This window comes from Rutidosis leptorrhynchoides, chromosome 10 (assembly GCF_046630445.1).
Source record: "Rutidosis leptorrhynchoides isolate AG116_Rl617_1_P2 chromosome 10, CSIRO_AGI_Rlap_v1, whole genome shotgun sequence".
In the NCBI taxonomy this organism is placed as follows: Eukaryota; Viridiplantae; Streptophyta; class Magnoliopsida; order Asterales; family Asteraceae; genus Rutidosis; species Rutidosis leptorrhynchoides.
The window spans coordinates 291,922,359-291,950,223 of record NC_092342.1 but is presented as its reverse complement, the minus strand read 5'-3'; the positions used below and the strand labels follow the sequence as shown (position 1 = coordinate 291,950,223).

The 27,865-nt window shown below is 33.6% G+C and overlaps 4 protein-coding genes, 1 long non-coding RNA gene and 1 other non-coding gene across 8 annotated transcripts; 2 read left to right on the top strand and 4 right to left on the bottom strand.

Annotated features, from left to right (window-relative positions):
- Window positions 1-549: 549 nt before the first annotated feature.
- On the bottom strand, window positions 550-621 carry TRNAM-CAU (transfer RNA methionine (anticodon CAU)). Its single transcript has one exon. It is a non-coding gene; the product is annotated as a tRNA-Met (tRNA).
- Window positions 622-1,351: 730 nt separating this feature from the next.
- LOC139872924 (pollen-specific protein SF3-like) lies at window positions 1,352-2,919 on the top strand. The gene is made up of 5 exons (XM_071860860.1): window positions 1,352-1,561; window positions 1,677-1,773; window positions 1,885-1,925; window positions 2,031-2,120; window positions 2,559-2,919. The coding sequence occupies exons 1-5, from the start codon at window positions 1,424-1,426 to the stop codon at window positions 2,751-2,753; spliced, it is 561 nt and encodes a 186-aa protein (XP_071716961.1). The 5' UTR covers window positions 1,352-1,423; the 3' UTR covers window positions 2,754-2,919.
- LOC139872925 (uncharacterized) lies at window positions 2,262-3,809 on the bottom strand. Its single transcript, XR_011767206.1, has 3 exons — window positions 3,517-3,809; window positions 2,583-2,742; window positions 2,262-2,442 (listed from the first exon to the last, which is right to left on the bottom strand). It is a non-coding gene; the product is annotated as an uncharacterized lncRNA (long non-coding RNA).
- Window positions 3,810-3,812: 3 nt separating this feature from the next.
- Window positions 3,813-7,686, bottom strand: LOC139872923 (telomere repeat-binding factor 1-like). The gene is made up of 7 exons (XM_071860859.1): window positions 7,532-7,686; window positions 6,474-6,653; window positions 5,880-6,073; window positions 5,692-5,776; window positions 5,406-5,489; window positions 4,944-5,306; window positions 3,813-4,038 (listed from the first exon to the last, which is right to left on the bottom strand). Exons 2-7 carry the CDS (start codon window positions 6,621-6,623, stop codon window positions 4,024-4,026), a joined length of 891 nt encoding a protein of 296 aa, XP_071716960.1. The 5' UTR covers window positions 6,624-6,653; window positions 7,532-7,686; the 3' UTR covers window positions 3,813-4,023.
- Window positions 7,687-10,294: 2,608 nt separating this feature from the next.
- LOC139871797 (magnesium transporter MRS2-3-like) lies at window positions 10,295-12,711 on the top strand. Its single transcript, XM_071859528.1, has 6 exons — window positions 10,295-10,712; window positions 10,780-11,013; window positions 11,538-11,666; window positions 11,845-12,012; window positions 12,095-12,286; window positions 12,385-12,711. Exons 1-6 carry the CDS (start codon window positions 10,299-10,301, stop codon window positions 12,685-12,687), a joined length of 1,440 nt encoding a protein of 479 aa, XP_071715629.1. The 5' UTR covers window positions 10,295-10,298; the 3' UTR covers window positions 12,688-12,711.
- Window positions 12,712-12,810: 99 nt separating this feature from the next.
- Window positions 12,811-27,387, bottom strand: LOC139873232 (serine carboxypeptidase-like 10). 3 transcript variants are annotated; one of them, XM_071861167.1, is made up of 16 exons: window positions 27,181-27,387; window positions 26,614-26,714; window positions 21,577-21,826; window positions 21,323-21,468; window positions 20,463-20,539; window positions 19,289-19,411; window positions 16,962-17,064; window positions 16,825-16,892; window positions 16,584-16,685; window positions 14,711-14,797; window positions 14,464-14,616; window positions 14,229-14,300; window positions 14,003-14,151; window positions 13,376-13,489; window positions 13,232-13,286; window positions 12,811-13,029 (listed from the first exon to the last, which is right to left on the bottom strand). In XM_071861167.1, the coding sequence occupies exons 2-16, from the start codon at window positions 26,633-26,635 to the stop codon at window positions 12,946-12,948; spliced, it is 1,605 nt and encodes a 534-aa protein (XP_071717268.1). In that variant the 5' UTR covers window positions 26,636-26,714; window positions 27,181-27,387; the 3' UTR covers window positions 12,811-12,945. The 3 variants fall into 3 exon arrangements, with proteins under 3 accessions (XP_071717268.1, XP_071717269.1, XP_071717270.1); XM_071861168.1 differs by having other exon boundaries at window positions 16,825-16,862; XM_071861169.1 differs by lacking the exon at window positions 26,614-26,714.
- Window positions 27,388-27,865: the final 478 nt, after the last annotated feature.

Genomic DNA, 27,865 nt, shown 5'->3' with positions numbered 1-27,865 from the left:
AATGTTAGCAACCACACAAAAACCTAAATGTTAACAAAACTCATGAAATTTTTTAAATATTATTCAACCAACATTAATAAAATATCAGAAGTACATGTACATCTGATGTCAAATGCTTATACTTTTTCCATCTTGAATCCTATTTGACCACATCAAGATATTAAAAGTTAATTTATGAGCAAGAAAATTACCTTACGAACATAAATCAATTTAAGGAGGTCGAAAACACTAACAATAATACTGTAATACCTAGCTAGAGGGTGTTATTTTAACAGATGTTAGTGCGTTGGGAGAGGTAGGCGGGCAGAAAAGGGCACGCGTACTGTGTACATCAACATGCATAAAAAAAAGAGAAAAAAAAAAAAAATACGAATAGGGAAAATAAGAATGACGAGTGAACGGGAATCAGATGGCAAAAAATAATTGGGCAGCCAATCAGAAGCGTGATTTCGCTCTTGTAAATAGCTTTTTAGCTAATAAGGCTTGTAAGCTCAATCCAAACCCAATAGATTACTAAAAATAAAAAAAAATTTGGAAGCCTTTCTCTAATATCAGAGCCAGGTTTCGATCCTGGGACCTGTGGGTTATGGGCCCACCACGCTTCCGCTGCGCCACTCTGATTTGATGTCAGATATCCGATATCATTATATATATATATATATAATGAAGTGTCTCTGTTTTGGGTATACACAAAAGCTTGGATATCAGAAAACGACCCTAGTATTTGTGGACCTGTTGGTTTCACTTTTTAACTCCATTGCTATGTAAACACCATGAATTTATAACCAAAAGTCTAGATCAAGTGATCAACACATACTAACTTTATCCAATTTTCTAATGTTACAACTTATTTTTTCTTAACAGCATGTTACAACTTATTTATTCTTGTAGTGTAAAATGTGTATCAATTTTGTCCGTAACATTTTTAAGTATCAAAACTTACTCAATGTATCTATGTATCATCCGTACTAGTATTTATATTATTATTTTTTCTCATTCTTATCAAAGATAACATTTTTATAGATGTCAATAATATGTCATGATTTTAAGTTTCTTTATTTGTATACTTGGTGAATTATTAAGGACTGCAATGATAATAACTTGATAAGTTAACGGTTAACCAACCAAAAAGGTCATATTTCTTATGTGTTTTTTTACATGTTTCTAAAAATATATTAGGCGAGAAAATTAAGATGGAATTGCATAAAGATCGGATCAAAAAACAGTGGCCGTTAATAATATCAATGACTGTTTTTCCAGTGTAAATCGCTACGACCCACATATTAACAATGATCATGTCTATAAAAAGAGCTTGAAATTCCAAATCTAATTGCAAAATAATTAAGGAGTTTTCCTAAGAGTTCTTTTTCTCGAGTTGTTTTTCGAAATAACAAGAGAAAAAGAACTCTTTCGAAGAAAAAAAATGACTGGATTCGCAGGAACCACCCAAAAATGCGACGTTTGTGAAAAAACTGTATATTTGGTCGATAAACTCGTAGCTAATCAACGTGTTTATCACAAAGCCTGCTTTCGATGCCATCATTGCAACCGAACCCTCAAGGTACATTTTCTTTCTTTCTTTCTTACATGTTATGTTTCGAGTTTTTCATTCTTCAATTTGCAAATCAAATTATCCATTTCTGTCGATAAACACAACGATTATATAACTTTTTCAGCTTAGCAACTTCAATTCCTTCGACGGAGTAGTTTATTGTAGACCTCATTTTGATCAGCTTTTCAAAAGAACGGGCAGCTTGGAAAAAAGTTTTGAAGGTTTAATAATTACTCTAACATTTATGTTTCGTATAATTTTTTTTACTAATATTAAATGATAAATTTATAAGTTTTTCTATCCGGTTCTCAAATCTGCTTGATGTAATTTAGGAACTCCAAAGTTCAAGCAAGAGAGGCCGGTGAATAGCGAGGTACATTTCCTACGATTTATGCATGGATTGTCCTTTTTTCTTATGGTGTTTTACTGTTTTTTTTTTTCTTTTTCTAATACGAAAACGCATTTTCTGATGTTACAGAATCAAAATGCAAGCAAACTTTCAAGCTTCTTTGAGGGCACGAGAGACAAATGTCATGGATGCACCAAGACAGTTTATCCAATTGAGCGGGTAGAGATCATCACCATTTCGTATCGTTTATTTTTTTATAAAACCATTTCGCCGTTGCTAAAAGATAGATCAATATCAGGTTTTAGTGAACAACATACAATATGTTTTATTGCACTAAGCAATTTTATAGTCGACCTCAAAATAGAATTCTTGTCTCTATAAAAGAGCAAGAAAAAAATCACAAGTTAGCTTGTTATCAAAAGGTCTCATGTTCAAACCTCAATAGTAGCATAGTTGGCCAGAGAAAAGGGTCGAAAATGGTCACTGGATGACCCGGTTAGACAACATACATATGTAAAAATACTCCCCTTCCCCAGGTGGTCTGCACAGGAAAAACCTTATTAGTGTACCCGGTTATACAAAATTAGAATTTTGCAACCAATTTGGAGTTAATTAGAAACTAACTTTGATTAATTATATGATAATTAATTAACGAAGGTTACAATAAATGGAGCTGCATACCATAGAAGCTGTTTCAAATGCTGCCATGGAGGATGCACCATAAGTCCGTCAAACTACGTTGCTCATGAGGGAAGACTGTATTGCAAGCACCATCATATCCAACTCTTCAAACAAAAAGGAAACTACAGCAAACTTGAGGTTGAAGAATCGGTTGCAACTCCTGAATCATAAATCCAATGATCATCAGTTTAATAGCTTCATATTTTTTCATGGTTCCAATACCTTAAACATGGATGTTTATTAATAGGAGCTAATGTATATCAAAAGCTATTGATTGAGGATTTTGTCCGACACGAAATTGTGTTGTATCTTAGGATGATTCATACTAATGAATTTGTTCCACAAAACAATATATCTCATGTGTTGAATACATCTATTCTAAACGAACCTGTGGTAGTGTTTATAATTAGGACTTGTGAGATGCAAGATAATAACGATTTGTTATGATACGAGATAAATCAAACATATTGATGTTTTGTGCAATCTGACTAACACTCCATGATTGCCTCTTCATTAATTGATTCATCACTATTCACTAATGTGTTGAAACGTTGATTATTAAGTGTGTTTGTTTGTAACCTATAAATAACAAAAGATGTTGGATGACAAAAAAAAAAAAAAAAAACTATAATAAATCACTCATAGTTTAGATACTCTTTTAACCATTCAATACTTCTATTTTCCTTTAATATTATCCTTAAACCTGAATCGTATCTAAAACGATTATCAAACAACTATAGCGTTTTATTATTCAAGTAAATATACAAGGTTAGTGCGTTAATTTTACATCACTCATAGTCATAGTGTTCATTCAAAATGATCATCAAACAAAGTATTTTCATTAAGGACCAACAATAAGAGAATTTAAACCATTTAGCGCTTAATCATTTCGTTTTATCAAAAGCAACTAAATAAACTAATTGTTGGAGTATACCATTGTTGACCAAGGCCTGGGATCTAAATCTTCATTCCAATGTTATATTGAATGTTAGTTATACATTGCATTTGTAAGTCGAAAGCATGAATCCGAAACTAGTAAGATCAGATTGTGTTCTCTAAATGCCTGCTACAAGGATGAAAAGATTCATAAGTAGGAAATTCACAAGAAAAAGCAATTTGCCAAAAAAAATTAAACAGCTTTGTACTTCTAATACAAATACAAATACAAATTTCAAATTACAAATTACAAATTAAATAAATAATATACGCACATATAAAAAAAGGACAGTGACAGTACAAGCATGTCAAGTTGACGACCAACAACACCACCAAGTAGTGTTTTATTCTATCTTTACTCTGTTTGAGGAAACCAACCAAACGCTAAATTATCAGACGAAAAATTAAACTATGATAATCTCCAGCAATATTTACATCTGCAAAGTTCGTCCAAGGCCTACATCTATGCAGGTATGATAGAAGCTCTTGTAGATGATGATTTCTGTCAAGTACGAAGAGTCTGCAACAGAATAAATATTATTATCATACAACTAGAAAAAAAATCCAATTCTTACAGATATTGTTGGATGTAAGCACATGGATGTTAGAAAACGGGTCAGCGTGAGTTGGGTTGAGCTGAAAGACGTTTTGTAAATAGTTGGTGCGTCAAATAGACCATGGAATCATTAGGTACCAATATAGGTAAGTAATTTAAGTCCTTAAATGCTACCCCTCCGTCCCAGAATTGGGTTGACTTTTTGTTGGATTTAAGATCTTTTTTTGATTTGTCTATTATGTCCTTGATTGAATGAGTTATTTTAAGTAAAGAAAAATTGTTATAATGAGTAATTAGTAAATTTGTTTATGCATAATAATTACATTTCCATATTATAAAAACAGGTTTAACTGGAAATTAAATGGTTTTCTTTATTGTAATCTAAATTAAGAGACTATTTTTGGGACAAACCAAAATAATAAGGTAGACAGTTTTTTTTGGGAGGAGGGAGTAATAAACTATTAGACCATATCACTGTGTGCAGCATTGTAAAAGTCAGTTGAGTCGGCCAACGCATCAGTTTGGGGACTAATTCGTCCCGTTTCACCGAAAAACACCTAAAAAGTTGGTTCAAAGTCTATCAAAGTCGAGCTGGTCGGTCAAAGTCAAAGTTGGTCAAATTTAATATTTTTTAAAATTATATTTTGTACCCCATATATTTATGTTTTAATTTTGATTATTTATTATTTATGTGTAATACATACTCCGTATATATTTAATTTATTTATCACTAAAAGTCAAAAGTTGGTCGACGCCTGACTCGTTCCCAACTTGACCGGCTCGTCCCTACACTGACTCGCAACTAATACAACCTTGATTGTGTGTATCTTGTGGTTTGAACCATATAAGACAAACAAGTTATAAATTACCAGCCTTTGTGTGCTGTTTCTTCCTTTAAGTGTCTTCATTGCAGCCTCTGCAAAAGCTTGAGCCGCTTCGGCATCAGCCTCAGCAGCTTCAGCCTCCTTTGCCGCCTCTTCTGCTTCTGCAATGGCGGCTTCCGCCTCTGCAACCGCTTGAGCTGCCGCTGCTGCCGCCTCCTGCGGTGTCATGTTCCTCATCTTTTGTATTTCTAAATCAATCTGAGCTTTTGTAGGAACAATAACTTCATCCTTATTATAATCAACCCTTATTGGAGGAGAAGTCTGCCTTCCTTCTATACGTAACACGGTTGGGACTTTTTTCTTTTCAGATGTTGCATTCGATGACGCAATTCTATACTTACGTTTTGTCTGCAGTAGAAAAACATTTAAAAAAAAAAAAAAGAATTGAAAACTGAATAAAGATCAAACGATTTAATCACTTGTGGCACTAGACAATATAAATTTTACCTTGACTAGTTTGCCGGTTTGAGTCAAATACTTCAATTTCATAGAAAGAAGTCTCTTGAAATTTGGAGGTGCCCAATACTGTTCCTGAAAACAGAAAAAGAAACAAACTTTATTACAAAAATGGAATTATAAAGACATTAAGTTTATAAAACCTGAAGATTGTATGCAATAATTGTCAAGAATTAGGAAAAAGATAAGGGAATAAAAACAGGTAACTTAAGCTCTATAAAACTGACTATGTTTTCAGTTTTAAATTTAAGACTAGAACATAATGTAGATTAGATACCTCTATGTATGTGCCAATAGTAGTCTTGTTAGAGCCACCAGGCTCCTTCAACTTGTTTATAGCCTCCAATATAAGATTATCCAACCTGTAAACAGTGAAGTGAAACATATATATAGGTTATCAATATAATCATCTTCTAGAAACATAAAATTTAAACGAAACTAGTAGGAACTGAAATGTGGTGTAACCTAATCATAGATCTTTTGGAAGCAGCAATTTGTGGGGAGCCACTAGAAGAAGGAAGAGGCCTATCACCAGATTCGTCTTCATCACTGTCGGTGTTTTCATCCTTAGATGAATGTTGGACTCGTTTTAGGGCTAATCTTGCTTTCTCCCGAGATCCATACCCGTTAGCCATTACACTCATGTTCCTCCATTTGTCCTACTCCCATTAAAAAATAAAATATAGTAAGAAACCATTTGTCCTACTCCCGTTCGTTTTAGGGCTAATCTCGCCTTCTCCCGTTTGTTTTTCGGTTTGCAAACCTTATTATGTCTTATGTTTGCGCGCTCGCAGACGTTTTTACTGCATACGGTTTGTTTTTCTGAAGACATAAGATAAAATAATGTCTTATTCTGTCTGCAATCTCGCACACTTAGAAATGTGCTTCTAAGTGTTGCAGCCAGGATTAACGTATTTTGCAGACATAAAAACAAACAGTCTTCAATATTCAGCGTACAGACCTTCAGACCACATCTTCTTTATAGACATGGTCCGCAAATCTTCAGACAAAAACATCTTAAAAAAAAAACAGCACCTTAATATATTAGAAAAGACTAACCTTAAGATCTACATTAGAGCGTAGGTACAACACGCTGCTAAATTCTGGATCTTTAAGAATTGTGCGCCATTTTCCAGCTCCATGCTTAACAACTCCAGCTTTCAAAGCTGATTCTTCTTCAGATGTCCATTTCTGCTTAGGAGCACCCATCAGACAAAACTCAAAGTAGTAACCTTTTACCTGTATAACAATATTATAAAGATTACAATCCAACATTAAAGCAATCATTAGGAGAAGTTTAATATTATTATCTGCTAAATGCACAAATGCCCTGTTGAACGACTCAACTTTAGTTAACGTTAAGTCAATGCTGCAGATATTTTGCACAAAAAATGTAAGTAAGCATCTCGGGTTGAGATAATCGATAATAGTTCTTAACTTCTCTTTGTTTCACTACTTAAAGTAAACCATCATATAGGCTAAAGCAACGCAGTGTCTAAAAAAGAGACAAATAATACAAAGGCAGATTTAATCATCCCCACGTCAACTCTTAATCGCTAAACTTACCGGCAGCTAGTTGGTGACAAGAAATCAATTGTCTTTGTCTTTTGATATAATAGAAAAACCAAAAATGGCCAAACCAAAAAGGAAACATATAAATGGTAAAAAATGTTTCAGAAAATGCAGTTGCTGCGAAAACATAAACCTTAATAAAACGGTCAAATTGAATAAAAAAAAAGTACTAGTTCTTACATATTTTGATACTTATAGTATGCTACCATATCCTAGAACCTATATTATGATCTACAATTCTACAAACATACAACACTGCAATTCAGTTTCCATTTATAAGTATAATATTTATAAGTATAATAGTAATAGAACAGCAAAATGCATCATGAAACTTCTTATACAAATTAATATGCATACACCTTAGATCAAAATAACAGCAACATAAACCCATAAACTGTTCAAATTCTCAGATTTATCCAAAAACAGTTGCTGCTAATCAATTAATCAAATTTTGTATATGAGCATCGAGATTTCCAGATTATAATTTATAAATTAATTATTAAAAAAGAATTAATTATGAAATTAGCGATTCTGGTCCGCAGTACCTTTTTTAAAATCAGAAGACACAGCTCATGCTTATTCTCGGATTCAGCTATAACAAAATTGGACGATTTTGATTGATTTTGATTCTCGAATTTGATGTTAATTTTTAATATTCGTGAATAAAAATTAGGTTTTTGGTTAAGAGACGTTTGATAAAATTAGGGTTTCGGAAGTAATATATGATATATGATCTTCATCAAATCAATCTTCAATTTAGGGCCACGTATAGACGTAGTTACAAGAATAGTCCTTGTGGTTTAACTCAATTTGCATATATAGTTTTAAATATTATTTCTTACTTTGGTAGTCCTCAAAGTTCACAAATCTTGCGTGAATAATCCCTAAATATTCTTTTTTGTAAACCATAAGAACTACCAGCACAAGAAGAGAAGTTTAGGGACTATATCTACAAATTGAGATAAACCACAAGAACTATTCGCGTAAATATGTCCTATTAATGTGATTCACCCGAATAAAACCATTTTTGATTAATCGGGTACGCGTAAACTTTTCGTTAAATGCATATTAACCTATTTAAAATTTTATCCATCACGACTGCTACATTCATGCTAAGTATCATCCCTTGCTAAATAACTCAAAATAAACAATTTTATCTATCACGACTGCTACATTCATGCTAAGATAGACAAGATCATCAATCAACTTTTCTTTAATTGCATATCAACCTATTTAAAATTTCAAATTGATGCACCTTTATTTATAGCACAAGTATTATTAACTTTTATACTAAGAGTTTAAATTTAATTTGTTCTTTTACCATCTTCATTATCTCTTCCATGTGTCTTTTAACCTTGATGAAAATCTTCAATCAAGTTCTTGCCACACTATATAAACAACAACAACCATGATTAATTTAATGTGCACATCTCATATACTCTTAGTTATGTGGATATTTGACATGATCATCAATAATAATTGGCAAATCATTCCTAAACTTCTGTAGACAAACATCTTCTTTAGTTCATTTCAAACTCTAAGTTGCTAATCATAATGGAAAGCAAGTGTTAATGAGAATATGCACATGATTCACATAAAACACACTTGTAGGTAACATATGGATGCCATGCTTTTAGCATCTATTGTCTTGAGTTTGTCATGAATAGTAATCCATAATATGAAAACATGTTTTGGAATGAATAGAGGACACCATACGATATTTTCCCACTTAGCCTTTAGGTCATTTCCTCTTAAATCAATCCAAACTTGCTTTGTTGAGTAAGGCATATATCTGATATCGATAATACTTGGCAAATCATTCCTCAAACCTCTAGAGCAAGCATCGTCATTTGTTTGTTTACTTTCCTTTCGTTTCTAAAAAACACTAGAATGCGGTCTAAATAAATAAAACACAAAATTATGGGCATAGTCCTTGTGGTTTGTCCAAAATTATTAACCAGATACAAGACTTCTTTTAATCCCTTTAGTTTACCTTGGTTGCATGAGAGTCCAAATCGCTAACTGGTATTATATGTTACAGTCAAATTATGTCATGTGCAGCATAAGTGAGGTAAAATAGTCAATTCAAATATTTCTCTTCCTTTTCCTACTTATTTTCTCTTTATCTACATACACACATCAACACAACTGCAACTTTCAATAAACCTAGAAACTCTGTTAATTTGTACTCCCTCCGTCCCATCTAAAGTGTCCACCTTACTATTTTGGGATGTCTCATTTGAAACGCCCACTTTGTTTTTTGTTAAGAGGTTATTCTGGAGAGAGAAAACTTCTGATTGGTGGGGAATAAAGTTAGTGAGATTTTCTAAAACTGTGTGCAAAAAGTAAGTGGACACTAGTGAGACGTAGGGAGTAGCAAACACATATTTTCTTTCAAAATCACGTTAGTTAGTGATTTTGACTCCTCATACAATCAGTGGCGAGTCTACATTATAACCAGTGGGGTCCTGTGACCCCACTAGTCTGGATTCTTTTAACGAATTATTCTTCAGATTGTATGTGATACCACTAAATTTTACTATATGACCCCATATAATTTTAGAATTTAGAGTTCTTTGGAGTTAAACAACTGCCAAAGTACCCTACAACTATCATTAGTTGTGAAAATTTGATAGTTACTCGATGAGTTTTGATCATATCATATATCTGCCACTCAATACAATCAAGAATTCAAGATAAACTATACAAATTCTCATGGTAAAAAAAGCTTTTGAATTTGATTAGTATTTTTGAACAAACTACAAGTACAAGGACGGTTGTTTTACAACAACAACAAAACTCAATACCACATGAGTGGTGTATGGAGAGATAAGATGTAGACCATCCTTCCCTTATCCGATATTAAAAACAAGTTATTTCTTCACCTAGAGTGAAACACTCTCAAAAGTAGAGAAAATCATCCCTCTCTCTATTCGACGGATAAAGAGATTGCTTCCGAGTGGACCTTCGGCCAATAACTAGGAATTGTTTTTAAAAAAAATAGTAAAATAAAATAAAAAATAAAATTGAGACGCCATATAATCAAATTTACATGTGTTTTAAATCCTGCATTGAATTCAATTTAGGCTAGAGTCGTGACAGCCAATAAATTTATTAAAAAAAACAAGAAAAAAAGAAAAACATACCTGAGAGTGCCCGCCCCTGGTTAAAGCATGATTCTTCATAGAAAAATTGTTTATTTTTCGATGGCATCGATACTTTCACCTTTAATCAAAATCAAATACGGAGTATTTTTACTCACAGCCAATCAAAACCTCCCATGCTTTGTGGAGACGTTGAAACATCAAATTCATGAGGTTGACACATCCTCCGACTCCGGTAGCCGTAGCATTCGCCGCCACACCGGAAGATGCCACTCAATTGAACCTCGTTGGTGGACCACCACTTCGTAAAAAAGCATCAGGCATCCGTCAATGGCTTCTTCTCGATTCCACCGGTCAGGCTCAAATTATTGAAGCCGGTAAACATCCTATCATGCGCCGTACAGGTTTACCTGCTCGTGATCTTCGGATCCTTGACCCGATTCTATCGTATCCGTCTACTGTACTCGGTAGAGAACGAGCTATTGTGATTAACCTTGAGCATATTAAAGCTATAATTACTGCTCAAGAGGTTTTGTTGCTTAATTCTAAAGATCCTTCTGTTACTCCCTTTGTTGATGAACTTCAACGCCGTATTTTGCGTCATCATCACGCTACTTCTCAGGTTTTATGTTTTATCATATTTATCGTTTTAGATTATAAAGCCGCTAATGATGTTGTAACCTTTTTAGGAGGGAATTGTAGATGGTGATAATGAATGGCGACATTTGTATGATTTGGGAGAGGCGCGATCAAGAGAAGTTAGTCCCCCGAGAGTGGCTGCGAGTGTCGCAGAGAGTGGTCACGAGGTTAAAGCTGACGGAAAACATTCTTTTGATAAACGAGATGGACCAAAGCTTCTTCCTTTTGAGTTCGTGTCACTAGAAGCATGTCTTGAGGCAGCTTGCGGTTCTTTGGATAACGAGGTGAGTGAGAGGTTTTTATGGATATTTTCTTGTTACATGTGTTTCGTTTCTATATTTTTCTTATCATGGTTGCAAACGACCCCGTCTCATGCCGTTGCGGCGGTTTGGTGACTAGCCTGTCCCATCTTCGTCTTAACTGTCTCGGTCAGAAGTACGAAAGTATACGGAGTAAATTGGAAACCATAGGTCAAAAGTTGGGTCAAGAAAAGTAAGAAAATCGGTCAAATAAGTCAAAATTGTCATATTTTAGTTTATTTATTTTGTTATAAATTAACGGTGATGGCGATTATAGGATCCTGTGGCTTCAAAATATGTATGTATATATATATATATATATATATATATATATATATATATATATATATATATATATATATATATATATATATATATATACTTAAAAGTGAATATTGGTCAACGACCCTGTCCCGTCCATCTCGACCCTTAAAGGTCTCGACCATATCTCTCACCTTTTTCAACCTTGTTTCTTATTGTTGTTTATTATTGAAAAAATGCTGAATTAGGCAAGGACATTGGAGCAAGAAGCTCATCCAGCACTGGATAAGTTGACCTCGAAGATTAGTACTCTCAATTTGGAACGTGTCCGTCAAATTAAAAGTCGGTTGGTTGCTATTACAGGACGTGTTCAAAAGGTTTGTGGGTTCAACATCATTTGTCATTCAGATGTCAAAAACAAACGCACTAAATCCTGATTCAGGATTCAGTGCTGAATGATTCAGTTAAGAGACAAACAAACGCACCCTAAATGACCTTTAGAGAATCAGGTTCATTTTTTAAAATTTATACGATGGATTCATATTGTTGGCTCAGGTTAGGGATGAATTAGAGCATCTGCTTGATGATGACGAAGATATGGCGGAAATGTATCTGACTGACAAACTCGAGCAACAACTTGACAATTCTTCTTCATCTTCATTTGTAAATGAAGAAGATGACATGGATGAAGGGATACTTGAAACCGAAATCGACGACAGGTTTGTGTCAAGACTACTTATTTCCTCTTAATACCGCTATAATGTAATCTGAATAAAAATTATATTATATCAAAGCCCCTGCCGAGGGTGTAACCGATGGGAATGAGAATGAACATGAACACCTTTATCGAGCTAATACAATTGGAAGAGACAGCCGTGGGACCCGAACTAGTACAACACGTAGCGGTAATAGCAAGCGCCTCGATATTGAGGAACTTGAAATGCTCTTGGAGGCTTACTTCGTTCAGATTGATGGTACACTGAATAAACTATCCACTGTACGTGTGATTCACTTATATGGCGATTTCTATCTATCTCTGAAATAAACTTTATATTTTGAGATTATGATTGTAGATAATTTTATATTTGTGTGCAGCTGAGAGAATATGTGGATGACACAGAAGATTACATCAACATAATGCTGGATGACAAGCAGAATCATCTTCTGCAAATGGGTGTTATGCTGACAACTGCAACTCTAGTAGTAAGTGCATTTGTGGTGGTTGCTGGAGTGTTTGGAATGAATATTCATATCGATCTGTTTGCGAATGACACTGATGCTGAGAAGGAAATTGGTATGCGTAAATTTTTATGGACTATGGGCGGTGGTGTTACTGGTAGCATCTTCTTATATGTCGTTGCCATTTTCTGGTGCAAGAGCAATCGGCTTTTGGAGTAAGTGTCTTCAAAGTTTAAATGAATAATAAAGAATTAATTTATACACATATATATGGATCAATCATAAGATGGATATGTACAACTTACATACAATATATATTATGCATAATATATTATACTTTTGTAGCTTCTACTCAGTCAGTATCATAATCATAATAATGTCTTTTATTCAGGTAACACAAAATCGTTTACCAAACAGATAATTGTGCATAATACATATAAATGGATACATACAACTTGCATACAATTTTATTGTTACTTATAACGGGTCATCACCAAGCCAACTCATAAACATGCTTAAACATTCTTTAGGTTTGTACTCCGGAGCTGTGTGACCTCCTCCCTATATAATAAATGTAGTAACAATACAAAAAATAGTTAATTAATTATAATCATCATCACCATAAACAAAAAAGTATTGATATCATTTCATGAAAATTGTTGAGCTTGCTAGTTTTTTTTTTCTTTCTATATGAGTATATATGACATATATATGACCACAAGTCAAAAGGTTGTTGCAATTTTCACTAGAGTAGATAACTCACCTTTAAAGTAGCAAATGTTAAGCTGTATTCATTTTTCGAGTAATTCATGGTGTATCTGCATCAATGCATCATAATAATACATGAACATCACAATGGCAATATATATGTCATTATATAGGTCATTGATCTTGAAGCGTTACTAACCCGGCTACTTGTTCGTCAACAAACCAAGGTCTCCAGTCATCTACGACTGTCAAGTTTAGCGATTCAATCCAGTTTACCGTACTCAAATATGGAACAATCATGTCATGATCCCCACTGCTCAAACACATACAAAAAAATATATATACATACTGATAAGAATCACAAAATATGACAGCAGCAGATTATGAATTATGAAGAGTAAATAGCTGCAGCAAGTATAATAAACAAGTGATGATGAACTATTTAATAAAAGTGAATGATTTATTGATAATATGGAGGATAACATAAACTCAGAGGAAACCACATATTGGTATTCACTCTGCCCAAAATCAGAATCAGAGAAGTAGCACACATAAAATTCTATGAGATTATCATCTTCCTGCCCAAGTTAACTTAAGAACTGATACCAAATACACACATAAAATTCTCAATGACCTGACCCTAACTGATTAACACAATTTAGAGACTTTCAAGTGGGCTTGGCCTTGACTATCATTATTGGGCTTTGCCTTGGGCTAATCTCTATCACATACATAACGTAACGAATACCACTGTGTTAGTAAAATTTTTGTATAATACAAAAAGAATTATACTACAGTGCATACTAACGAAAGCTATTAATGTTACCTATATATAAGAGCTCGACAATTTTTATCAGAAAGGCGTCGATGATACCCAATGGTACTTAGAACATTGCGTGTGTAAGATGTCACATCTTCACCTTCACCATAATGCAATGATTCATTGCAGCGCACCCACTCAATATTGCGAGTTTCCTGCCAGTAATTCGATGAGATTATCATCTTACATAAATCAAGATGAACATGAATAAAACTCATTGTGAATTACAAACCTCACTAATGTGAAGAGCTTCACGTGCCTCTCTGCTATTAGCCCATACGTAAGAGTATATATAGTTGTCATCCTGCCATAAGTAAGGATAAAACACAACTACCATAAAACAGTTATAAGAGTGATTGGTTGATACTTGGTTTTAGAATTCTATTATTTATTTTAGTATATAAAAACATCATTAAAAAATGTATTGTCAAGACAAGTACACACACACACACATATTAGAGACATACTCGACACCCTTGCAGCTGAAGTTGAGGTGAAATCTCCAGATAGGTATTGTCAAGAGCTCTTAAGCCCCTCCGGAAGAGATCAAACATTAAGATACTTGAAGTGTCATGACATTTAGGCTCTAAGATATGGGGCTGGTAAATTCCATCCCAGCACTGCAAATCAATTACAACATAACATCAAAGTCAATACAGATCCTAAAGAGGACATTATTAGCTAATAATGCATGTCTGAAACTAGCTTGTGTACCTTGTCTACCACTTGAAGATCAATCAGACATGCATTGTTGTTGGGATCTACATTTGAGTACTCTCCATGACAATGCTCTACAGTTGACTGCAAAAGATACAACTATATATTTTTAGATATATTTCCATTTTGTTTGCTGCTAGTAGCACCTATGAGAAGAATGAGAACATACTAACCTGTCAACGAATAATACATTTTAACAAACTATAGTGACATAATCTTAGGTAACAATTGAATGTTTACTTATTCATCAATAAGCAAGTTACCCAATGAATATCGAAAAAGGTGTTTCACCATTTCTCTCTCTTGGACCAATCTCCAATATTTCGAATCTAGCGTCGCCCGCCACTTTCTTGCTTTTTCCGGCCGTTGGCTCTGTGCCGGTGGTCGGATATCTGCGTTCTGCCCCCTTTCTCCTCGTTCCTTATGTTTTCTCCTTATTTTTTTTATCTTTTTTCTACCACCCATCTTTCTCTGGCGATGAGTGTTTGAGGGGAGTTTCGTCGTTTATTCCGGCAAACACTACCACACCCAGGCGGAGAATACGGTGGTGGCAACCGCATTCTGAGTTTGTGGGTGGTTACGATGTAGGGTGTTTTCTCCTTTTTCCTCTGCTTCCGTTGTTTTCTATTTTCTGTTCTCCGATACCGGCAGCAAGCCAAAAATTCTCTATTTGCCGCCGTAGTTGTTTTCATTGGTGTGATGGTTGTTCTGTGGGGTGGGGTTCGGTGGTTGGTTTGGTCTCACTTAGCTGGATACTTTCAACTAGTGATAGGTCACTGGAGACGGGTTTCGATTTCCCGGTAGTGTTCATCCGAGGGCGATGAAGTGTTTCTGTTGGTTTTCAAGATGCTTGTTTTCCATATGGTTGCTTGTTGAAAATGGAACTCACTAAATGTGTTTGGTAGGTTGGTTGGTTTATTCAAGTTTTGTTAATGAGTTGTATTTAAGTGTTCAAGATTTGGTTTTCAATTGTTAAGTTTTCAATAGTTTGTGAAGTTGTCAAGAGTTTTCTGTTTTCTTAATTTGCATTGGAACTAGTTGTTTGTTTTTAAAGTGTTTTCAATTGGTTGTTTGTTTCAAAGTGTTTGGTAAGTTTGTTTCAAGTTATATCTCATAAGAGATCGTGACGAAGTTGGATCTCATTAGAGATGTTATAGTTTTCTGGTTCAATGGTTAATGGATTGTTGTTTTGTGGTTCTTCTGGCCCCACTTCCTTTTTCCTCCTTGTGTGGCGCTAATTCGTCGTACATCTCCTACTTCCGCACTTCTCCTTGTGCCTCTGTTCTTCATCCTGGACACTACCTTTGATCCGTCTCTAGTTTCGTTGTGTTGTGGTTCTTCTTTTGGTTGCAGCTCACGAGTTTCAAGGGTACTTTTCGGTATCCATTTGCTAGTTTCATCTCCCGGCTGTGTCTTTCAAACTTTGGCTGTGTTTACGAGTTGGTTACAAAAGGTTTTCCACGGCTTTGTGTATGCGACTTTAGAGTTAATAATTGATGTAGTCGGGGTGACTGCTTGTTCGGGTTCGGATGCGGTTTGTGGTAGCTGTTGTCGTTTCAATGCAGATCATTCGAAGTTGTAATAGTGTTGCATGTGTATTGGTTTCACTTGGTAGACATTGTAGTTTTTTCAAGTAGATCACTGAAGCAGATCATAGCATTTGTATCACATCTAACTTCATTAGATATTCTGATATATTTTTAATTTAGTTTATGTTTATTTGCAGAAAATAAATTATTGATCGATAGGCTTTTGGTCCGAAAATATCAAGGTAGTCCAACAAGTTACTACAAAGAGATTCAAGTCCTAGTTAATGGCGAGGGTGTGCGAGTGTTTTGCCAGATAAATATATAAACATGAAATAACTTACCTTGTAGATTGCATCTGATAAGAGTCCCATTCTGTGAGCGAATGGGATTCTTGAATTATCTTCGCCACTTGCATCTGTCACAGGATTACCAAGTACATACCCCTAATTTGGAAAATATATGTTAATTCACTACAGTTGGTCACTTAGCATTTAAAAAAAAAAAAAAAAATTCACAACAATTTAGCTGATAAAATTCCAAAACTGAACTTATCAAGTCAATGTATTAATGAATGATTCATACTTTGATATTAATGTGCATCAAGTCTCCAACTTCATTACCTACGAAAGAAGGAAACCTGAATGAGAAACCTGAGACATGTGAAATCATCAAGTTAATTTGGTTGGAATATGAAAAAGGAAATAAAGTTTTTTTAGCACCTTCATATATTTTCTGGACAACTATTGGGAGCACAATGCCACCGTAGGAATCAGCACCAAGATAGAATGGATTGTTAAGAAAGTTAGGATGATCCACAAGCCACTGTTAGGATAGATATATCAAGTAATTAAATTTATCATAATTAGCTTAATTATATCATAAACCGATACGATGCAATATGTTCATGATGTGAGCAATGCAATATATCAATTGCCTCATATATTGACAAGGTGAAAAGTCTTAGGACCGATACTTAGCTCAATATGATAAACATATAAACCCACTAAAGCTTAACTCTAAAATCAATAGATAATTAAATGAGGTAACCCATGAGCTTATATGCAATCATAACTTTATTTCAATTTCGATGTAGGTTGGGTTTGCACCTAATAATCCCCCCCTTAAACCTTAGTAGATTGGGATTCCCTTCTAACGATAGTCCAACGTATTCAACTTTATTCGTACCGCCGCATTCGACATGATTGAATATTACATAAAATAAATCGAGTTAATATCAATACAAATAAGTTTGGAATGGATCTAGACACTCCAAGTGGTACTAAATAAGTTTGGAATGGATCTAGACACTCCAAGTTGTGCTAGTAGTTGGTGTTGAACCTGAAACCTCTTGTGAAGATATCAGGACGCTAACTACACGGTCATCCTATCACAAGTTAGGATAGTTTCCCCAAATCACTCATGTCAAACACCCTTTGTATTTGTATCTTGAAAACCGCCACCTGGTCCTCACCAGTCACAATCAAATCGTCTATATAAAGGCCAACTGTTAACACTGTGTTTGACTTCTGAAGCTTGTAAACACGTTGTTCTTAATGGCATATCTAATAACTAATGATACACATAGTAACTCGCTACCTAATTCTCGTACGAGAGCTAAAAGGGTCGTGTAGTGATCCGACCTAGACCAAAGGGCCATGTAGCGAACCGGACCATCAATAGTCCGCGTAGCGAACTGGCCTAGCACAAAAAGCCGCGTAGTGAACCAGCCCAACCCAAAGAGCAGTGTAGCGAGCCGGATTTTCAAAGTCCAACTGCGCACATTATCTTAGGCATGATGTGCGAGAATACTTCTTGTAACATGTAGCCCTACGTGTTAGCACTAATAACATTGGCCCAAGATGCAATGCCAATTGGCCCACCATGACAGCCCACAATGCGGACGAGTTCAAGGAGTGGAAAACCCTAGTTGGAATCCTAATCCTAGTATGAATCACAATCATGATACAATTCTAACTAGTTTTCTCCCTATAAATACAACCTAGGTGTTTGCCGTACCGTTCATTCATCATTCACATCTCACAAGAGCACAACAATACATCCTACCACCGATTGCAAAACCTAACTTGTAGTCGGTGATCGATCTCTTTTACTATCCTCGATTGATCGTACATAATCTTCACTTTCTGCACTCAAGCTAAATTTTACTTGATTAATAACCCAACTCATTAAGTGTTTTCTCGAAGTGAAAATTCCACGTCCTTGGTTCCTGCCACAATCCGTAAAGGGATTTGTTGATAGACCGAGTGTTCTTTGCCTGCAATAAGATACCCATCAGGGTGAAAAACATAAAGTAGTCGGGTTTAGTGACGACAATCATGGTGTGGATTTGGATGATCGTAAGGGTACAACCGGAATGGTATCTTACTTTGCACGTAATGTAGTTACATGGTCTTCCCAGAAACAATGAACAATAGCATTGACTTTTTGTGAAAGGTAAGTTTATGGTAGCTATTTGAAAGTCTAGCTTGATGGTTATAAGTTTGACAGACTTATGGTTCAGGAAGCTAAGAACTGTCCAGTTGTTTGTCATTGTTTGTCAGTAACTGGTGATAGCTTTCACGGAAAACTCGGTATTTCATGGCAGAAGTAAGCACATAGACACGAGGTTTCACTTCATTCAGAAATGTGTTAAGAAGGACCTAACCTATGTTTGGAGCATGTATGTGGTAGAAATTTTGAATTTAAGATAGTTGTGATGAATGCTAGTTTTGACATTATATTTAAGGTAAGTTTGATCGGATTTATATAAACTATGAGAGATTGAGGGTAATAACTAAAGATAAATCGAGGAGTTTAATGATATTTAATAGTTATTTTATTTTTTATTTTTTTTGCAACTGTACACTTATTTTGAGAAAAAAAAAAAAAAAGATTGACACTTATTTTGAAGAGAGTAATAAGTAATCCATTTTGAAGAATAGATAAGGCTAACACATTTGTCTTGACATTCAAAAATAGTAAGTCAAATATTTATTGAGTACGCTTAGATGAAAAAAGATAAATTACAAAAATCATCATATGATACCTTCTTTAGAAAGCTGTAAACCCGCATCGATGATGATGTATCATTTGTCATATAAGATTCCGGAGTTTTTGCATAGGAGAATCCAGACCCAGCCGGTTGATCAAGAAATATTATGTTGGCCGCCTAAAATGCAATAATGATGATTGATATAACTATCTTTGTATAATGAAAATTGTACTCATATGCTTCTTAACATCATATAAATTCTACCCTTGAAACCTTAAAATATGTAATCCACAATATATATATATATATATATATATATATATATATATATATATATATATATATATATATATATATATATCAACTTAGAAGAGAACCCAGAGAACTACTGCCCGCTCAACAGATGACCTTCAATCTGTACGCAGATTGAACTTCGATCTGCAGCAGACTTAACCTACAGATTGAAAAAGAAAAAAAAAATTATTCATATTTAACTCAATCTATACACAAATTGGGTTCAATTTGCAACAGATTGAGTTCAATCTGTGTACAGATTGGAACCCAGATTTAACTCTCTAACTTGCATATTGAACTCCAGACTTAGATGAAAAGTAGATGCATTTAGTAGATGCATCTCACAAAAATCAAGTCATGACCAAAATTAAAAACGCAAATATGTTAGCATTCATCTCATGAATTTATCTGCAAAGTTTCAGATTCTAACTATTAGATTCGAGCTCGAATTTGTGAGTCAAAGATTTGGAGAAAAAAAGTCAAAAATTTCTTCATGATTCAAATTCATAATCTATATGATGTTTCGGCTTAAATTGACGATTGAAGAACATTAGATGCAACATTTTAAGCAACTTTCATGTTGGAATCATCATCTAAAACGCCTTGAATTGATGAATTGAATCCATGTTTGTTCATCATAGCGGGGTTTTGTTTTTGCTTTGGTTCGCGGCTGTCAAAAGTTCGCTCAGGATCTTTTCACTATATATATATATTATATTCAAAAAAAAATTTGTAATCCAAAGAGTGGCCTAGTGGTTGAATGATTGGGAATCTCCAAAGGCGATCCAAGTTCAATTCTTACTAAATTCACTTTGGGATGGGGCCTTGTTTAAGAAAAACTAGGAATAAAAATGTTAGAGACGATACTTAAACACTTGTCAAATATACACAAGTACGAATAGCAAGTAAGAATTTGGGTAAAGATTAAACACACCTTTGTCCAACTGTGAGGATTTAGCTTAAGCATTGGATTCTCCAAAGTGGAATAAGCAAAGTCAGTAGTAAAGGGGCCTGCGAAGAAGCACCAAAATGTTAAATACGGGTTAAGGCTACTTAAGGGCCATATCTTTTTTTTTTTGTCCCGATGTAGTCCATATACCAAAAAAATACTATTATAGGCCAAAAACTTTGAAAAAGTGTATCGATGTAAACAAAAGGTAACCTGTTACCGGCTAAACAGGCCACCTTTTGTTTACATCGATACACTTTTTGAAAATATGTGAATATGTGACCTACATCGATACACTTTTTGAAAGTATGTGAACTACATTAGTACTTTTTTTTGTATAAAGCTTACATTGGAACAAAAAAAAATTATACTTTTTTGAAGATCAACCTACAAAATCGATCAATCAGGTCAACGGTTTACATTAACACATTTTTTTGAAGTTTATGGCCTATAATGGTATTTTTTTGGGTATATGGACTACATCGGGACAAAAAAAAAGTATATGGCCTTTGAGTAGCCTTAACCCTAAATACAAATGAACTCGTTATGAAAACTTCGTTTTTGCTGTGACAATCACAACAAAAGGTAAACAGGAAAACGGATAAGGTTTTCTAGTCATATCATAACAAAATGTCAAATACAAATGGAGTATTTACTCATATCTATAAAAACAGGTTATCGCGTGACCGTTTTCGAATCTTTCCCTAATCGCCCAAAGATATATTGGTAATGAGGTTTGAAAAGATTTCTTGTGAGGATATCAGGACCCCAAAAGTTAAAAATTTTACTCAAATCACAACAACAGGTGCTCTTAATTCCAAAATATTCAGGACATTGAATGATACCTATTTCGTAGAAAAGGCCAGAAAGAGAAGAGCAACCCGGGCCGCCCGTGAGCCAAAGCATAAGAGGGTCAACTTTCGGGTTCCCTTCAGATTCAATGAAATAGTAAAAGAACTGTACGTCATCTGATTCTTCGACACCAATGTAGCTTAAACAACATTATTGTGTTAAGATTTAGTTTATCTACTACAACATGAAAAATGGATATCATGATACTACATCAACTGTATTCTTTTAAATACAAGAACAAGCATACCCTGTTTCAAGTGTAAAAGGAAGATCACCAACTAAGCCTGGAAGCTTCTTAACCGTGAAATGTGAGTTGATAACTTCCAAGGAAACTATCACAAGAAATACAGCAAATAATATCCGACTGATTTGACAGTTGGACTTGATTAACAGGTTCCAAGGTTGAAGGCGAGATTGTGATCGTTGTGTCATTGTTCTTTGACTAGATAACAAGAGTTGACTTGTAGCCACCAAAGTCCGGGACTCGAGACTTGTCACTTGAAATTTGGTAATTATCACAATTAGTAATTCATAAGCATAATAAGAAGACTGCTTAACAAGTAGATATGAATGTTCTAGTCTTATTTGTATTCATGTTCAGTTGTAGTTTTGGGTCAAAATTGCTACTGGTGTATTTGGGTGGGTTGTTGACTGTTGTTGTTTGTTGTTGATGGATACTGCCGTGCTATTCCATGTTGATTTTATTAATTGTAAGTGGCTGTGCAATTCTAATAAAATTTTACCTTTTTTTTTCAAAGAAAAAAGAAGATTGATGGATATGCAATGCTATTTTCCTTAATTGAGAACTGCACGTGATCAACAACAGAACCCAACAGATTCTTATAGTAGCAACTAGTCCGGATCCGGCCCGCGCGATGCGTCGGGGGCTTTCGGCCTGCGTATTCATATTTAACGTAGCTTTATGTATTTACATAAGGAAAAACGGCACATGTGTTAAGTGACGTTGTAGATGTCATTGTCTTTAGCGTTTTTTAAAAAGTGTCCGTTTCGAACATAGTTAGTTTCGTTTTGTTCATAAAATTATTTCGAGTCTAACGGTGTTGTCGAAAAAATTTAACTCGTGGCGAGCAGGAAGATACGGGTTGTCGTTGTGTTTAGCGTTTTTTAAAAAGTGTCCGTTTCGAACGTAGTCAGTTTCGTTTTGTTCATAAAATTATTTTGAGTCTGACGATGCTGTCGTAAAAATTTAACTCGCGGCGAGCAGGAAGATACGGACTGTCGTTGTGTTTAGCGTTTTTTAAAAAGTGTCCGTTTCGAACGTATTTAGTTTCGTTTTGTTCAAAAAAATATTTCGAGTTTAGCGGTGTGGTCGGTGGAATTTAACTCGCGACGAGCAGGAAGATACAGACTGTCGAAGTCTTTGGGTGGAATTTTTATTTTAAGTAAGAGAATTTATGTTTTTACCCCCCAAGAGTTTGGTGTAGGTTTTAGAAGTTGGTTATAGTTGAGGGGGGTGTTTTTGAGTTTTTTGAATTGAGTTTGGTTGGTTGTCGTTTTATCCCTATTTTGGTCCGTTGGTTGTGTCAAACGACACATATCTGCACGTCATTTAGTATATTAAAGGGATAACTTTGATACATTTGAAGGGGCAACCGGGGTCAGCAGCCCTGGCAATTGAATTTTTTTTAATATTCATATGTTAAAGTTCGACATTTTGGCCCATTTTTTTTGCTTCTTTCAAATTTTTAACTTTTTGAACCCGTCAATTGAAATTCCTGAATTCGCCACGCCTAGACTATAAGTCGTTTGGTAAAAGTTCTTAAATCTCACTATAATATTAGTAGTATAGTTTTGTTAACAAACCTGCAGCCAATATTTTAATATCTACTAATACCCACCATTTTTTTGGTCGTTTCATATTTTGGGCAACGTAGTTTTTGTAATGGAAGAACATGTCAAGTGATATATACTTAAGGGAAAATATATGTAATTGTTCAAGGGTAAAAATTATAATTACTTAGGGTATAAAAGGTTAAAATGTAACTTTTCAATTTAATATAATAATTTGTAAATAAAACTCACTCAATTTTTTAACGGGAATTATTTATTTTTCGCTGCGAGTTAGGTTTTTTCGTCATCACCGTTCAACTCGAAATAATTTTACGAACAAAACGCAACTAATTATATTCGAAACAAAGTTTTTCAAATGCCAGTATTTGGTATTAATTTGTACAACAGAACGTTAATTTCAGAAATATCGTGTTTTAAAAATTTTTATATGTACAAGATTATGTATGTATGTAATAAGTAGTAAAGATGCGTACGCATTTTTTACGTAAATAGCGTTGATATTACAAACAGGTACCAAATAATGTATATCAAAATGCGTACCGAAGCAACGCGCGGTCCGAACTCTTTCTAGTTACATACAAAATGTCACTAATTTTAGCTGTGACCAAAATTATATTATATTATATAATATTATACATATATTCAAATAGAAAATCACAAAAGTTACTATTTATTTAGAATACATGCGTAATAAAACTCAACTCCAAGGGTAGAATCATTCCTTTCTTTTTGTCTTTTGTAAAAGCGCGAATTGAAGTATATATATTTAGTCATCTAACATATTACACAAATGAATTGTTACCTCAGTGGCTTAGCACTCAAAACCCTTACCTGAAGGTCACGGGTTCGAGACCAAGATTCTTTTTTTTTTTTTTTTTACTACAACCTATTTCCCAGCAGGGCAGCCCAAATACTTGTATATATTCATTTAGAATTCTATCTACAGTAACATCAAACCGTCAATTTTGACTATTTTGAAATCGACATCTTTAATTGTTAAATACTAAATATCGTAAATATATAATAAACGTAAACATGGTTCAGTGATAAATTAAGTTTTACCTTGAAGGTAAGGTCATGGGTTCGAGTCTCGGGCTGACCATTTTTCTTATACCTTTTTTTTTTTTTTTTTTTTTACTATTTACCCCCTTAATCCTTTTTTTAATTCTTTTTCATAATGCACCCCTTAATATTTTTTATTTTTAATTCAGTCCTCCTATTCTAATTCTTTTATTTTTGAATTCTTTTTTAAATTTAATATTTCTTATGACTTTTTTATTATTTTTTCTTGACCACTTTTTCTATATATATTTTATTTAAAAGCTTCTTTTTAAACTTTTTTTTTTCTCGTTTTCTTTATAATTTTTTTCTACTCTCACACTTTACTACTTCGTATTAAATAACGAGAATATTCAAATTTTGTTGATTTTAATTATTGATTTGAAACATATTCTCTTTTTGATTTCGTTAGAGTTATTAACGTTTAAGTATTTAATTTAAAATATAAATTGTGTCTTCAAAAAGTTGTATAAAAAATAAGGGGTCCGCCGCCACAGCGCGCGGCTGACCCGAAAACTTGTATCTACTCATATCCAACATGCATGATTGTTAATTTGTACATAAACTGTGAACATGCATGAGAAGCTTGTACTGTACAATCTGGTGATGGATATATTTATATTTATAATTAAAATTTATATTTATACTAGGTTTTGAGCCCTGCGTTGCACGGCTACTCAAAATCCGTTTTAAATAAGTCACTTATTTTAATTTTATGATGCCTGATCTACATTTTCAAACAATATTTGTGGTTGCGTTTAAGGGGGACATGTCGACCCAATAACTTAAATGTGGTTAATTTGATCCCGTACTCTATTTTTAAGAGGTCATAGCGGTTAGTATTTAAAAGTTTAGATAAAATGGTAATGAGTTTGATTAGTTGACCAGATCAAAAGGGTCAAAATTTACTCATTTTGTTATTGATGCATTGAAATATTTCAAATGTATGTCTTTCAAATAATATGTTACATCATATTTTGACTACCACAAATAACACAGAAGAATCAATAAGACTAAAATGAAATGGACAAAGAAGTGTTGGAACTAAGTTCATAATTTAGAGGTTAGAGAAGTACAGTCGGTCTAGATCTTAGAATCAGTTATAGCTTCCACCAAGTTCATACTTTAGAGGTTAGAGAACGAACATACATATATTTTACGATGCAGATTTATAAACCACTCTTTTTCAACCTTCTCTCCAACAAACAATTTTGTATCAATTTTCTTCTTTGACATTATATCTCCACAAACAAATTATGTACTCCCTCCGTCCCAATTCTTTTCATTTTAATTACAAGAAACAAATTAACAAATCTTTAGTTAATGGTTGTTCTTAGAAACAAAACCGTCCATGTGTCACCGTTTTCAAATGTTCCGACGATCGCCGAAAGCTCTTAAAAAATGACGCATTTCTAGTATGTTAGTATGCTTCGTTGACAGAACGAGACTATAATATACATATATATTTCATATTGCGTGTAGTTGCAACAACAAAAAATTTCTCGAGTTCTATCAGATTTAAGAAATCTGCTGAATCTAATTATGTAATGGTATAATTTTACTAACACAAAGTAATACGTTACTGTTCCCTCAAAATTAGTATTCAAAATTGTTCAGTAGTTTTTCTTATGATTCTATATGAATAAATGTGTGTATGAATATACTATAATAATAGGACATGTGTGTATGAACAAATGTATGTAGTTTTTCTGATGATCGTAATAGTATATAGGAGTAGGGATCAAATAGAAATTAAATTGTGTAAAATTGGGTTTAGTATTTTTTTTTAATTAAATGGGTACATATGATAGTTTTAGCATTTAAATTGAGTATATATATGATATTATATGATTTACATAAGTAAACATGTGATTTTAAAGATTGATGAGGTTATATATGAAAAATTGTGACATGTGAAAATTACACTTGGCATAATATGCAATATTTAAGGAACTAATGGCATGTAATCTAATCAAATCTCTCTTTTATATATATATATATATATATATATATATATATATATATATATATATATATATATATATATATATATATATATATATATATATATATATATATATATATATATATATATATATATATATATATATATATATATATATAATTACATTTGAGCAATAACACATTCTTAATGGATATATTTATATTTATATTTATATTGTATTTTATATAAACAAATGTTTTCAATTGTAATGATAATAATATATAAATACATATGAGCAAATGGGTTACTATTCATAAATAGTACCCCACTTCCATGCTAGAGGAGTCGTTCCGCTTAAATCGTCGTACCCACTAGCACCATTTAGTAACAAATGTCATACATCTCAAATTTCAAGGGCTAAAGTGAAACTTACATATTTTTAAATAAAAAAAAACTTAAAAAACTCACCAAAATCTTCAACGGACCACATCTTCTCGCTCGCCACACGTTAAATTTTTTCGAAACCACGGTTCAACTCGAAATAATTTTACGAACAACAACGCAACTACCTATACGCAAAATGGAAACTTTTCAAAAAACGTTAAATATCTCGGACTATTATTCATACACATTGTTTTTTTAATATTATGTTTTCTCTTAGTGTTTGTTCTGGCCTTCCGCTGCGAAGCGCGGAGACTCATTTACTAGTTTATATTTATATTATATTATATTATATTATATTATATTATATTATAGCGCAGGGTCGGGATTGCCGTTTTACGTATTATTTCCGTCGTCGTTTTACTAATCCTTGGTCAAAAAGTGTTGGCGGCAGCTGAAAATAAAGGATTTAATTTGGGCCTTGGCCAATCACCCAAACACTAGTTATATTATATACCTACTGAAGACATATTAACATTAACACTCAAAACTAAATAAATAACGTATACTACATATATAGAGTACTAGGATGAACCAAGATATAAGATACGGAGTAAAAAAGAAGCTTCTTAAGTAGAATTATAGATATGATACCTCAAATAGATCAAACCATAAATCTTCAACGTTTGTTTATGGTACCAATACAGTTCTAGTCTTGTTCTTTGTTTCCTTGTTTGTTTGAACAACTTCAATTAAAGAAGGGTGTGTGGCTCGTATTTAGTTCAGTGATAACGAAAATGACACACCTGTATGTCATGCCACATATTTTAGCCACATGATTATAATCACAGACTTAGAGGTAGTAGGTAGTACTAGGTAATAGAACATGCAATGAATTATAGCACCTGATATAAATATAAATTAATGGAAAACGACCCCATATAGTCATATTTGTCTCTCCATTATAGTCGATGTCAGTTTTTTTCAATCATACACAAATATTCCGCCTAAGTGCTAGCGGATGAGATAAAATGAGAATTAAGCAATAAAAAAATGCCATGTGTCATTTATAACTTCTAACGTAAGGCTCGAGGCGTGTTAGACTGTTTCTAACCCTGCCTGTGACAACGCAGGCAAGTGTATTTTTTGGCCCAAAAAGTGTACAGTCACTATGACTGGACCATGTCAAATTTTGACCTCCAATAACCCAAAATGTCAAGTGTATGGTGTCAAATATTTGTAGGGTCTACTAATTTATTTATTTTATTCATTTTATTTATTTTGTTCATTTTATCATATTATATTAAAACATAAAATTATTAAAACTAATTTACTTTAT